The 15160-nt window shown below is 41.6% G+C and overlaps 1 protein-coding gene across 2 annotated transcripts in view; it reads right to left on the bottom strand.

Annotated features, from left to right (window-relative positions):
• The window catches only part of LOC143268221 (uncharacterized), a 152298-nt gene that overhangs the window by 44275 nt on the left and 92863 nt on the right, over positions 1-15160 (bottom strand). For both annotated transcript variants that reach the window (XM_076549356.1, XM_076549357.1), the window contains 5 exons: positions 14756-14823; positions 14044-14065; positions 5976-6037; positions 5221-5245; positions 1866-1973 (listed from right to left, as the gene is read on the bottom strand). In XM_076549356.1, coding sequence (XP_076405471.1) covers positions 1866-1973; positions 5221-5245; positions 5976-6037; positions 14044-14065; positions 14756-14823 — 285 coding nt within the window. The remainder of the gene's footprint in view (positions 1-1865; positions 1974-5220; positions 5246-5975; positions 6038-14043; positions 14066-14755; positions 14824-15160) is intronic.

The raw sequence follows: 15160 nt of genomic DNA, 5'->3' as shown, positions 1-15160 counted from the left end.
ATTAAGGCTACTGAGATTGTCTGTGAGAAGGAGCCAAGCCCAGAGTTGTTCAATGAGACAATGCAGAAGATCAGACAGACTTGTAAAGATCAAAGTCCATCAACCTACCAAAGAGATGAGAGCCTGGAGGAAACACACTCCTCAGATATGAACTCATTGCCGCCCAAAGACCACCATGTCAGATACTCCAGGAGAAAGTCATAAATATACAAACATAGAGGACAGACACAGCCTGTAGCAAGATGTGTGCCAAGAAGGTTGCTCCCCAATTGCTCATGTCCTTCAGCTCTTGGAACATGGATATTAGCTTATGGGAACTTCCTAAGACACCCTCAGTATCTTGGAATCAGAATCAAGAATGCATGAAAAAGAGCCAAGGCAGGGGTCAGAGATCAGATCCCTGCTCACTCATAAGGTCAGAGGCTCAAGGATGAAGGACAAGTCTCTGACCTCCTTTACACTTCAGTCATCCTGCATGGCAGTCCAGGATGAGGCACATAGGCTGGAAATGAGCTACACATTAACACTAGGCCCTTCCTTGCCAGTATATTGCAGATGTGGTAGTTGTGTCAGACTAAACAGCCATTTTACCCAGCAGTCTACACTGTTGGTGCCACGTGAAGCAGGAGTTAAAAGTGAACAGAGGACTATGCATGGACTGCTACAAGTCCTGAAGGAAGAAATGGAAGGGCTCTGTTCTTCCTTTATCATTGGGCTTACTCTGCTAGACTATCACCTACAGGTTCCTTAGAGTACAAGAGAGAATACTGTTCCTCCCCAGACACAGTGGATCTATCACAGGTAAGGACACAAAGTGAACACAACACTTCATGGGCACTGTCATGGTGAATCTCAACAGTCAATTGGATGATACCCAGTACTGGGCAGCAAGTGTGAGATTAGAGCAGTGTACTTTAGGTGAGGTGGAAAGACTACTGAACTCTGCATGACATCATGGCTTAGGAAGGGATCAAGGATATATAAAAAGGTAAGCTGAGCATGAGCATTAAATCTTCTGGTCGCTGACATGTTATAACGGGACTCTGCCACAGATTCCTGCCTGTATATATAATTACCCTGTGTTACAGTCTATAAGCTGAGACTATATTGAAAATGTACCATTTCCCTTTTAGGTTATCTTCACAAGATTTTGTGACAACAACTGAATAAATTATCCAGGCAGGCATAGTTACAATGCAGAGCTAGTAAGTCCATCCCAAACCGTGAATTATTGGTAGTATCACAGACTTAAAACAGTAAATGTTCTGAGGAAATGTGTACCAATGAGAGGATAAGCAAAGCACATTAAATAGCACACTCTGCTCACTTTCCATTATGTCCTTGTAACAGGAACAGAACAGATACCTCCTATTTTTGTTGTCCTTAATGAAATCTTTACGCCATTGCTAACTGAAAAAACAATGCATAACATGACCACTAGTGGACTCTTGCTCATTGGATCATACCTGGAACATTGTTATCTAAGGTGAATCTCACCCTCTGTCATGAGATGCTAGAACTTTGCCAGGTTCCTTTTAGGAACATCAGCTCTACTCCATCTGCATTACCCACATGTGGGAGAAAGGATTAAGGGTGATTCACCTATTCCTGTCTACAGCAGGTGAAGCCACCCTGACTCATACTAATGAGCCTCAGTTTCCAACAGTTCATGCTATTGAATGAGAGCCAAAGGTGACATCAGATGCATTTTAAAATCTGTAGTTGTGTTTACATTGAAGACTTAGATATATTGGAATTATCCTACATAGGGAAATAGTCTTAAGCTTCTCTTTAGATTTACATATAAAGAAAATGATTATCACCACATTACACAACTGGACAGAATTACAGAATTCACAACATACCTTTTTCATTAGGAATTTCTATAGAATAAAATTTACAGATTTCTGGTGTCATCACATCTGTATGCGGTATTGCTTCTCTCTGCTGAATTCTCTTCAATAAAGGAGAAACTGGGAATGCATCGAGAATAGAGTTTCATGTCAGCCTCATGGCAGAAAAACAGAGGAAACTAACAACTGTGTGTTTGTACATTTGATCTGATTGCTTGTTTCCGGGTACAGTCATCAGAGTGAGATTGTGCTTCAGGAGGATCACTGAATAGTATACAACCAGTTAAGCATTACATGAACATGACAAGTAAAAGCTAATTTATGTGGCAATGCAGAAGGAAGTGCCCCATGACTGAACACACTTTGTGAGTGTGGTGTCAGAGCAGAGTGGTATCACTCTAATCCTTCTTAGAGCCCATGACACCTTTGCAATGGCTCCATTCACCAGCTGCTCACTAAGACCCTAAGAATTTCTTAAGGACTACCCACAGGACTCACTAAGCTAATACAGATCTTTGTAATATATACTATAGGAAAAAGCACAGGCATTCAGAAGTGCCCTGTGATGTCTGTGAGATACCAGAAGACTTCAGCTACACAGGAGTAACTGAATTCAGACAAACTGTTTCATTTACTCTAGAACACTGGAGAACTGTTATTTTTCATTCTTTGACTGCCCCTTATATAGTAGTACATCTCATGGACAATGTATGGCATTGTCCATGGGAGGTAGGAAGGTAAGAAGTTTTGAAAACTTGTGACATTTCACACAATGGAGCAGTAACAGCTGCATTTGTGTGCCAGTGACGACCTCTCCTGACAGAAACAACTGACAGGAGACATGCTCTGCAGGCAGTCCCTGACTCCAAGTGTGAGCTACCTCCCAAATGAGCTGTGGGATTCCTGGATCAGTAAACAGCACCTTCCTCTATCATCCTCAACCTGTCACCGGCCTCTCAGTGACTGAGTCTGAACCTCCGGAACAAAATTTGGAGGATACCAATGCTTCCAGGCTCCAAGTCAATCTAAACCAAGCTGTCACGTGGAGGATGGGAGGAAAGGAAACTCTTTTAATCTCACCAAACCTGGATAAACCCTCTACAGGAAGAGGCTGGAAAAGCAGCCTGGTGCCATTGTAGGTGACAGATGTCCCCTGAAACTGTGTGGACAGTCTGAACTGAGTTCAGCTAAAAGAATGGTAGTCTACACAGGCTACATGTGAGTTTGCAAGGTGCTGTTCATCTATGCTTCATGAAAGCTCTGTTTCTCCAGAATCTTTTCCCACACACAGACACACGGGCAATGGACGAAGTCCTACTCCCCTCTGTTGTTTTCTTTTCACTTTTTTTCAGAGAAACGGTCTCTGGCCCACAGTGATCTCAATGCCACTTTGTAGAAATAGATGACTTTGAACTTAAAATTCTCCCATCGGCACCTCTGAAGGAGGTTTATAAAGCTATACAACCACAGCACATCTTTTGCATACTGGGAGCTCAAACCCAAGGCCTTAGAAATGGTAGGTATGCAATAACCACATTCTCTCTCAAGAACTAGCTCTTCTTTGCCAAAGGCCTTCATAGCACATGCCTGAGCAAATATACAGAAAACATTTTGCAAATAACGATGCTCTTCTCACTCCTACCTGCTGCCTGTGGTCCCCCTAGTGCTTCCACTCACAGGCAGTATGGACACTGACTACCAGTGAGCAGAAGTCCCCTTGGAGCCCAGAGTCTAGCTCACATTTAAAAACCTGTTGCCAGGAGCTAAGGAGACCAGAGGTTAACATCCCCTGCTGTTCCTGTAGAGGACACAGGTCTGGTTGGTTTCTATCACAGAAAAAACAGCTCAAAACAGTCTATAACTCCAGTTGCTAGAAACCATACAGCTAATTTGAGTCTGCATATGTATCATAGCTACAAATGGTGCACATACATTTATGCAGGTGAACACTTGTATACCCAAAATGAAAATAAATATATCTTTAAAAAACGTCCTTCTGTTAAGAAAATGCTTCAGCACAGATCCAGAGACACGTGGTAACTGGAGTTCCTAGTGGATATTATTGTTTAGATGAGTGTCTCTTTTGTGCTCATGCTAATGTTGTCTATTTACTAAATCTTGTAATTATTTTTATATATATTACATTTATTTTTGTTCTATTAAAATCGTGATCTTAAATTTGCATGAGAGAATTTTTTAATTTTTCATTTTTTCCCTTTTGTTGGAAACAGATTTTTTCATACAATATTCCTAAATTATAGTTTCATCTCCCCCTGATCCTGCCAGTTCCTCCCAACCCCCCCCCCCCTCATCTGGATGCACTCCCTATCTGTCTCCCACTTGAAATAAAAATTTCTGAAAGAAACAACCAAACATGACAAAAGAAATATAAGAGAAAGCAAAAACAATCATATCTAACTATTTCTTTAAAAAATCTTTCTTTCCTATTTGATACTATAATAAGGACATCATTTCCCACGCCTGTTTCTCAATGAAAACCCTCCTCTATACCCATAAACCTTTCCTTGCCCTCTTTCAAAGCATGGCTACTCTTCTAACTAACTGTTTGTGTGTGTGTGTGTGTGTGTGTGTGTGTGTGTGTGTGTGTGTGTGTGTATGTTCCAAATCAGTACTGTACTGTACTGTAAAACTCTAAGGGAAAAACCTCTGCCGCATCACCCCATGCATTGTCTGTCTCCCATTCTCAGATCACTGATCTGACTAGAAGCCTGTGGGCATTCTAACCTTTCATTTTTCTGAATGTCTGTAGGTAGATGAGAAACAATACCCTGGGCATTTGCCTTCTGTGGTAGTAACTACAGGGTCCTGATCTCTGCAGTTTTGACCTATTGAAGGCAGATACTGGGATGTTGCAAGTTAGGGATTACCAAGACCTCGGGCTATAGAAGGTCTCTTGATCTGCATGGACAGCCTCATCATTTACCTCTGTGCCATGGTTTATTCTTCCATAGAGTAGCACACAAACAAATAAATGTACTACATGTGATGGGCTTTGACATATATACTTTAGGTCAAGCGTGTATCCTAATATGGTAATTCAACAGCTTGTCCCTGTAGATTGGACTGAGCAATTGAGATACCTATCTTGGGGAAAACAGATTTAGATGTAGCCTGGTATACACCATTCCAGACTAACTACAGGCATCATAGCTGAATCCAGTGCATATGGACAAATGCCTCCACTATTTTTTTTTTAACTTAGGGGTCCACTTTAAAAAAAAAATACAGTCCAAATGCTCCCAATAGGTGGCATAAATCACAGTGGCTGCTTAGATATAAGGATACCCAGTATTTATAAAATTCATTTGTAAAGGGTGTCTTAAGGAAGAGATTCCATAATACATACTCCTTCTTTGGCTGCGGCAACGCACCTGAAACATAAAAGAAAGAAAACAGTCTGTGGCCTAGGTCATGATGAGTTCTGTTTGCATGGGTCATTGAAACACATATGAACATGATATAATGCCAATCAAAGTGGGAAAGAGTCTTCAAATAAAAGACTCTGCTTTAGTATATATGATGGTGTCACAAAAGAACTGGGGTTCCTCACTTGTACCCCTTCCCACTTTTGCTGGTTCCCACACCAGATCAAGAGGCACTATCTGTTTGGTCTCTGCTGCGTGTTCCCTAAGCCACACTGCAACATGCTGGAGCATCTTTATGATCCTGCTATGAAATTAACCCTGCCACAATGTAGCCTCAATTATTTACACTAATGCTCACGTGTTAAAAGTCTAACCTTCAGCATCCCTACACTGGACATAGGAAGATTGCTCCATATGACTGTTGTAGAACGTACTGCATGGAAATTGAGGGGATCTGAAGTGCCTGACAACTTCTAAACCAAAACTTTAAGTTTTATCTAAGAGGATCTTTTTTCTCCAGAAGAAAAAGCCTGCTCACAAGACTGATAATTAACACTGGATGCTTTGATGCTCTATTCAGTTTGGAACAGGCTGGTACAATTCTTCTTCTCCCCTTCCAAACTAACTCTCTAATACCCATGATGCCTGCTCAGTTTTGTTGTTCAGTGGGATATCCTCTGAAACATAAGATCACTAAAGTAACCTTTCTACTTTAGAGAGAAAAAGGCCCTCTTACCTCCAAGGGATTTTCTTCTGTGCGGCCATCTGGTCTAAGTGTGTCATCATTTTCCGTTAAACCTAGGGGGACAGAAAGTCATGAGCTTGCAGACTGTCAGCTCTTGGTCCTGCTTCCTACCTATGTAGCATCTTTGCTTGATGTGGGTAAAAGTGCATGGACTTAGGACATGTGACTAGACCTACTGAACAGGATGGTTGGGCAGCTGCTGAACCGTCTTCCCTTGAAGGAAATTAAAGCAGAGAAAGACCAGGAGAGATATGAGTAAGAGATTTGTTGCATTTCTAGACAGTGGACACCCAAAGCAACATAAAATAATCTGTCTTTGATTGTGTATTGTTAAATTAACATTTTCACATGTATTCTGTTTAGGGCCACTTGTGAAGTCTCATTTTGGGTGTGGAGGTCAGTGGATAGCTTGTGGGATCTGTTCCTCCCCTTTTGCCAGGTGTGTTCTGAGTTTCAAATCCAGGTCATTGGGCTTAGAGAAGGCATCGATTTCCTTGGAAAGAAGAATTTTATCCTTCCCTGTGGCCAAACTTGTGTTTAAACTTTAGTGTGTGTGTTTACAATTTTTATCATTCCAATTTCAGGTAAGAGTTGACAGATGAGGACGGCAGGAATACAATCTTTTATGTAGTAAAAGTCTCACATGAAACTCTCAACTTGGAAAGAAGAGAATCACTATGAAGGAAGCAGCTGTATAGGATGTCAGCATTTTACTCCAAGATCAAAAAACATAAAGAAATTTGCACGGACTAGGAAGAGAATCACAAGCTAAGAGCAGAACTAGAAATACAAAAGAAACTCCAGGACTTAGAAGATGTGTAACGATAGAATGTTGGCAGATAAATGCCTAGTGATATATGAGAGTGCTTTCATTAGCCACTCTCAAGAAAAAACCCATGAACTACTAGGAGAAGCAAAGACCATTTTGAAAGATGAAATAGGCAACTTTGAATCCAGAGTGACATCCATTCAGCAGGTGTTAGCACATCTGAAAGTTCAGTTGGATGCAAAAATTGTCCATCAACATAACCAGTGAGGCTGGTGAAAAGGAATAACATCAATATGCAAATATTAAAATATTTGTATATCTTATCTGGAGCTGTGGGTTGTAGTTTGGTTACCCTTTTCTTTACTTCTGGTATCCATTTATGAGTGAGTACATACCAGAGAAGCTAGGTAACAAGGAGGACCTAAGAGGGATGCAAGGAATTCCTGGGAGAGGGAAATAGATGAGACTTCCTGAGTGAACTGGGGGTTATGGGGGACAATGGAGGGTAGTTGTATGGGATGTGAGCATAGGGGAATGGGATGGTGGAACTGGAACAGGGGCAGAGTGGGAGAGCAATGAAAGAGATATCTTGATAGAGGGAGACATTATGGTATGGATAGGGAGAAACCTGGTCAGGGAAGTTCCCAGGAATCCACAGGCATGACCCCAGCTAAGATTACTAGCAATAGTGGAAAGGGTGCCTGAGTTGTCCTACCCTGGTGATCAGATTGGTGAAAAGCCCTAACTGTCATCATAGAGCCTTCAGTGAATAACTGATAGAAATCCATGCAGAGAGCTAAGCACCAGGCTGAGTTCCAGAAGTCCAGTCGATGAGAGGGAAGATTGATTCTATGATCAAGGGGCATCAAGACCATGATGGGAAGACTTACAGAAACAACTGAACCAAGCTAGTGGGAACTCATTAACTCTGGACCCACAGCTGTGGAGCCTTACACGGGACTGTACTGGGCCCTCGGTGGGGGTGAGATATTTGTGTAGCTTGGTGTGTTTCACTGCACCCTGACTGTAGGAATAGGATCTATCCCTGGAGCATGAGCTAGCTTTTTGGAGCCCATTGCCTAATGTGGGACATCTTGCACAGCCTTGATGAAAGGGTGTGGGGCTTGGACCTTCCTCAGCTGAATGTTCTGGGTTTTGCTGACTCTCCATGGGAGGCCATACATTTTTGAAGGAGGAGATGAGTGGTAGGCTGTGGGGAAAGGCTAGAGGCAGAGCAGAAGGGATGAAGGAGGTATCTGTGGTCAATATGTGGAATGAATAAAAAATTTCTTAAAAAGATTTGTCTAGCAAACTCAAGCATTGTTGAAATGATAATTTCCATTCTTCAAAGGACATGGAGAGGAGTTTTAAACATTTCATTTCATTAATGGAAATCTATATATTTAATGTATTTTGCTTCTTTATTTCATATTTTCAGAAGGAGACAATATTTATGTATCCATTACATATCATAAGTATATCAATTTTAGTGGGTTCATGTGATGTTCATAAAATCAGCTAAACCAACAACGAGAACTTTAGATTTTCTCAATATTGTGTAGGTAATTGCTTTCTAATGATTGACGGTCTTATGAGTGAAATAAACACTCAAATTGAGCAAGTGAAATGTTACATAAATCAGTTCCAATGCAATAGAGACCCAAGGAATCAACAATCTCTGCAATGTGCAATGATCTGGGAATACAAGCAAATCATGCAAGTGATTAAGTTTCCCGATGGTGGCATGATATTTGGCAATAATTGACTTTACTACATCTTTAACCAGAAATGGTTATGAATTTATTGCAATTGTGCCACATGCCATTCAGATTTCTTGTTCATGGGTATGCATGAATGTGCATGTGTGAGTGTAGGTTTGATCATAGGTGTGGATTAGATTCATTTGCTTGGCTGCAGGTAAGTGTTCATGCACATGGATGCGAGAGGAGGGTATGCACTATCCTGCATTAGTCCACACACTCAGTTACCACTTGCCCTCCATTCTGATCCCCTAGTGTCAGATCCCTCAGTGGTGGTATTGGCAGGGGTCATCCTCCATTGTCCTTCCTGCCTAGCTTTATGAGGGACCCTCAACCTAATGCCAATTCAGGTATGGACACAGGTAAGTGCCCCATACCCAGCTCTCTGGAGTATTCGAAACCTATTCTAAACCTGTTCTATCATAATGTGCTGCCCACCCATGAAGCCTCTCTATGTCCAGACCCAGGCAGATTTATCAACTCTCTTATGAGTCTGAATCACTTCTCTCCTTCCATTCCACCCACCAGCAGGCCCAGACCCAGAAAGGCAGCACATGTGTCAGCCCTTTTGCTGACTGTGACCCATGATACTCACTCTTCACCCTGTGTGACTATGCCACACCAAACAGGTTATGGAGGCCAATACTAGGACCATCTTTTGAAAGCTCACCCAGGACCCTTAACTCATCCCACCACTTAGTCTCAGACATAAAGTGGTAGCCAGATCCATGCACAGAAGTCGTACATTTTTGGCAAGGCCTAGGTGAAGGCCATGTGTTTTGTCTTCAAAAAAGCACTAAAGGTGGACACTTCTCAGAGGCTTCTGCATTTCCATGCAAAATGAGGGTGTCTGTACATGAGGGTGCCTGCAGCACAGCTACAGACGGGTATAAAGTAGACACAGTGTCAAGGAAGTTAGCAGACATTGCACTAATTGGGGTCAGAGCATTAGGTGTTTGAGAGTTCCAAATTGACAATCAAAAGTCAGTGGTTTGGCTTTGTCACTTTCCATAAATTTTGGGACAAACTTTTTCAGGTTTTTTTAATGTAATTTAGTTGTTCTTTTACACTAATCTGATTAGGAGACCTTTCCTAGCTGATTTTAGACTCAACTCTTCCCTCTCTTTTTTCATATTCAAGTGTATCAGCTGTTCAACAGCAAGGTTTCACCTCTACCCACAAGGCAAGGGCATGAGTCAGATAACCTATTAAGATTCAACCGTCTTTCTGGGCATGCAGTCTCCAGAGAAGGTTTCTGTTTTGTCTTCTTCTCTCCAAGTTGTCTTGTGACTCTGATGAGCTTAGTGAGGGAGAGAAAATTATGGAATAAAAGAGACATGGGACATAAGAGACTCAGTTGGGCATTCTTTTGAGCAATGTTTCAATGTTCCCAGGTAGAAAGGATATCACACACCTTGATGCATTACCAGGTGCAGTGTCTACAGGACCCATGATCCCAGAGGAATGCACCAGAGAAGGGAGGAAGAAGATAATGGGGGTAGAGACTGCTCCTAGGTCTAGGAGGGACACCTTGCTCAGAAGCAATAACTGTTGAGTTTAAGGAGAGGAGACACAATGTATTAAGGCTACTGAGATTGTCTGTGAGAAGGAGCCAAGCCCAGAGTTGTTCAATGAGACAATGCAGAAGATCAGACAGACTTGTAAAGATCAAAGTCCATCAACCTACCAAAGAGATGAGAGCCTGGAGGAAACACAATCCTCAGATATGAACTCATTTCCACCCAAAGACCACCATGTCAGATACTCCAGGAGAAAGTCATAAATATACAAAACATAGAGGACAGACACAGCCTGTAGCAAGATGTGTGTCAAGAAGGTGGATCCCCAATTGCTCATGTCCTTCAGCTCTTGGAACATGGGTATTAGCTTATGGGAACTTCCTAAGGCACCATCTGTATCTTGGAATCAGAATCAAGAATGCATGAAAAAGAGCCAAGGTAGGGGTCAGAGATCAGATCCCTGCTCACTCATAAGGTCAGAGGCTCAAGGATGAAGGACACGTCTCTGACCTTCTTTACACCTCAGTCATCCTGCATGGCAGTCCAGGATGAGGTGCATAGGCTGGAAATGAGCTACCCATTAACACTAGTCCTTTCCTTGCCAGTATATAGGAGACGTGGTAGTTCTGTCAGAGTAAACATCCATTTTACCCAGCACTCTACCCTGTTGGTGCCACGTGAAGCAGGAGTTAACAGTGAACAGAGGACTATGCATGGACTGCTACAAGTCCTGAAGGAAGAAAGGGAAGGGCTCTGTTCTGCCTGCTTCATTGGACCCTAACTGCTAGACTGCTCTTGAATAATCCTTTTGTACACTGTGAATATATGTTGGTGTGATTGGTTTAATAAACAAGCTAAATGGCCAATAGCTGAACAGGTAAAAGTTAGGTGGGAAAGCCAAATTGAGAATGATGGGATATGGAAGGGTGGTGTCAGAGGAGTTGCCAGCCAGATGCAGAACGAGTCAGACATACCTAATTGGATAGACGTAAAAGCGCTAAGCCTCATGGGAGAATATACATTAATAGGAATGAGTTGTAAGAGCTAGTTAGTAATAAGCCTGAGCTATTGGGTAAACATTTATAATTTATGTTAAAGCTCAATGTGGTTTTTATGAAGCTGCTGCTAGCACCCAGAGAAACTCTGCCTACAATAGACTATCATCTACAGGTTTCTGTGAGTATAAGAGAGAATGTTGTCCTTCACCAGACAGAATGGCTCTATCGTGTTAGTACACAAAGTGAACTCAATACTTCATGGGCACAATCATGGTGAATCTCAACAGTCAAACAGTCAATTGGATGATACCCAATACTGGGCATGGAAGTGTGAGATTATATCTATTAGGTTAGCTGAGGTGGGATGACTAATGAACTCTTCTTGGCATTATTGCTTAAGAAGGTGTGATGGTTATTGCTTGCCAACTTGTTTGCATCTGGAATGAACTAACCCCCCAAAATGGAGGGCATATCTGTGAGGAATTTTTTTCTTAAGTTGAAGTAGGAAGACCCACTTCTAATTTGGATCTTTGGAAGAAATAGGCTGTAATGCCAGTGAAGGAATGCACTTGTTAACAAGACCAGAACAATCAGGCAAAGAGCAAAAGCTTCCTTCTTCCATGTTCTTATATAGGCTTCCAGCAGGAGGTGTGGGCTGGATTAAAGTGTGGCTTCCTGCCTCAAGTTCTCAGTTAAAGGCATGTGTCTTCATGCCTCAATTGCTTGTCTTTTCCCAGCTCAAAAGATCTAGATTAAAGATGTGTCTTCCTACATCAAAGGGGGAAGTGAACAGGAGCTCCCATTCCTAACCAAGAAGCTATCTTCATTGGCAAACTCAAGGGAAAAATCAGTTTTCTCCAATAGAGTCTCATTAGGTATATTAACCACGCTTAAGGGTAGACCCAATGCAAGCATGCAAGCTGTAGATGGCCAACACACAACATACTTAATGGTTTTGTAGACTTTTTGGGTCTCATATTGCTTTTGGGGGAGCATTTTTAAAATCTTACTGGTCTTTTACAAGTATATTATAGTTTCTGATTTGGTGTTTTTATGTTGCTTTTTTGAGTGTGTGTGTGTGTGAGTGTGTGTGTGTGTGTGTGTGTGTGTGTGTGTGTGTATTTGTTGTGCTTTTACACTGATTATATATTGGTTTTCTTTTTTAATTTGCTTGTTTCTTTTCTACAGTGAGAGATAAAGATAGTGGATGGGTGGTAAGGTGGGGAGAATCTGGGAAGAGATGGAGAAGGGGAAACCAAGATCAGAATATATTGTATAAGTTTTCAAGAAAGAAAAGGAAAACATTAAATTTTAAAAAGCAACCCTTGAAAAAGGAGTAATGTCCTGGGAAATACTGTCTTCAAATGGCAAAGTACACTTTCCCCAGACTCTGCTTACCACTGTGCCATTGAAAGAGGAAAAGGACACCCCCCTCTCATTTTCCTTGTCCTTATTGATATCTTTCCCACTCCCTGATCCTCTAACACAATGTGTAACATGACCACCCCTGGATCCTTGCTCATTGGATCAAACCAGGAACACTGTTATCTAAGGTGAATTTCACCCTCAGTCATGAGACGCTGGAACTTTACCAGGTCACTTTGAGGAACATCAGACCTACTCCATCTGCATCACCCACATGTGAGAGAAAGTATGAGAGAGGGTGGTTCACCCATTCCTGTCTACACCCGGTGAAACCACCCTGATGCATACAAGATGAGCCTCAGTTTCCACCAGTTCATGCTACTGAATAAGGTGACATCAGATGCATTTTAAATTCTGTGGTTGTATATACATTGAAGACGTAGATATATTAGTATTATTCTACATAGGAAAAAGTCTTAAGCTTCTCTATAGATTTATATATGAAAGAAAATAATTTGCAACAGTATACACAATTGGACAGAATTATGGAATTCCCACAGCACCTTCCATTTTTATTGGTGTTGTTTGTGTGCTACTTCAGGAACGGGAGATCCTTCCACATCCTGAGGGGCAACAGCTTGCTCCTGACAAATTTCCCTTAAGAATTCAGGAACTGGGAATGCATTATAACAGGGAGTCATGTCAGCCTCATGACAGAAAAACAGAGGAACCTAACAACTGTGTGTTTGTCCATTTGATCTGACGGCTTGTTTCCGGGTACAGTCAACAGAGTGAGAATGGAGCTTCAGGAGGATCACTGAATCAATTAAGCAATACATGGACTGTGTAGGTAAAGTCTAAATTCATGGCAACGTGACAATAGAGAATACTGGAAAAAGCCATGTATAGCAAAAGCCTAAGTGAAAAACCCCTGCCCCATCTCCCCATGCAGTGTCTGTCTCCCATTCTCAGAAGCGCTGATCTGACTAGAAGCTTGTGGGCTTTCTAACCTTTCATTCTTTGGAATGTCTGTATGTAGATGAGAAGTAATGCCCTGGGCATTTCCCCTCTGTGGTAGTCACTACAGGGTCCTGATCTCTGCAGTTTTGACCTATTGAAGGCAGATGCTGGGATGCTGGAAGTTAGGGATTACTAAGTGCTTGGGCTACGAAATGTTTCTTGATCAATTCTTGAACAGCCTCATCACTTACCTCTGTGCCATGGTTTATTCTTCCATAGAGTAGCACACAAACAAATAAATGTACCACATGTAATGGGCTTTGAACATATATACTGTAGGTAAAGTTTTCATCCTAATTTGTTAATTCATTAGTTTGTCACAGGAGATTTGACTGGGTAATCAGGATACCTATCTTGGGGAAAAACAGATTTAGACACAGCCTGGTACAGAACATCTCAAACAATCTAACGAGATCAGATCTGAATCCAGTGACAGTAGACAACCCCAGTTTTTTTTTTTTTTTTTTTTTTTTTTTTTTAACTTCAGGTACTACTTTTTTTTAAAAACCAAAATCCAAGTTCTTCCCTATAGGTGGCTTAGATCACAGTGGTGCATTAGACATGAGGATACCCAGTAATTATACTTTTCTAAAATGTGTCTTAACAAGGAGATTTTATAATACATACTGGTATGTTTTCTAGACTCCACCTGAAATTTAAAGGAAAGAAAACAGTTTGAGGCACAGGTCATACTAAATTCTGTTTACATGGGTCTTTAGAACACATGTTGACATAGTATGATGCCAATCAAAATGGGCAAGAGTCCTATGTGTTAGTATATTATGTGACAATGTCCCAGAAGAACTGGGACTCTATAGTTTGTGCCATTCCCACTTTTGCTGGTTCAAAGGCCAAATTAATTTGTTTGGTCTCTGCTGAATGTTCCCTAAGCCAAGCTGCATCTTTATAACCTGACTGTGAGATAATTCCTCCTCCAGCTGGGCCTCAATTATTTACACTAATCCTCATGCAGTAGAAGTCTTACCACTCAACATCTCCATGCTGAAACCCAGAAACTTTGGAACATAAGTAGAACATAAACTGCATCAAGATTTTAGAAACCAGAAGTGGCTGTCAACTTCTGAGTGAAAATTATACACGCATCTAAAGAGGAACCCTTTTCTTCAGGAGAAACTATCCTCTCACACAAACTGTGATAAATGGCACTGCATACTTTTATGTTCAGTTCAGTCAGGAGCAGGCTGGCACAATTCCAGTTCCTTTTCTCCCTGAGCTAACCCATGATGCACCTGGCTTTTGTTAACTGAATTTCATATCCACTACAATGTAAGGGACAAAGTAACTTTTTATATTACTTTGAGAGGAAAGGCAGTCTTACCTCCACCATCATCACGGGTAGCTCTCCCTGTTTTCTAGAAGAAAATGTAGTGGAGTTTTCGTGTATCTCTAAAAAGACAGAAAGTAACTTGTCAACACATGGTATTGTTTTTAATTACTCCAGGGATGTATAGAAGTCTATGTGGCTAGCATATGTGACTTGATCTAATTGTTCCCCCCAATCCACTCCTCCTCTGCTTCTCTGTTCAGAAAGGGGTAGGCCTCCCGTGGGTGTCAACAAATCATGGCACGACAAGTTGCCATGGGACTAAGCACCCCCCTTGCAATAAGGCTGGGCAAGGCGATCCAGTATAAGGAACAGAATCTTAAGAGCCAGCCAAAGTGTTAGGAATGGTTTGCTTTCTGCTTATTCCAGAACTGTGGATTATATTACTGTCACACAAAT

Source organism: Peromyscus maniculatus, chromosome 12, assembly GCF_049852395.1.
Source record: "Peromyscus maniculatus bairdii isolate BWxNUB_F1_BW_parent chromosome 12, HU_Pman_BW_mat_3.1, whole genome shotgun sequence".
Classification (NCBI taxonomy): domain Eukaryota; kingdom Metazoa; phylum Chordata; class Mammalia; order Rodentia; family Cricetidae; genus Peromyscus; species Peromyscus maniculatus.
Note: the sequence above shows the minus strand (reverse complement) of the source record. Positions and strands in the feature narration are given on the sequence as shown.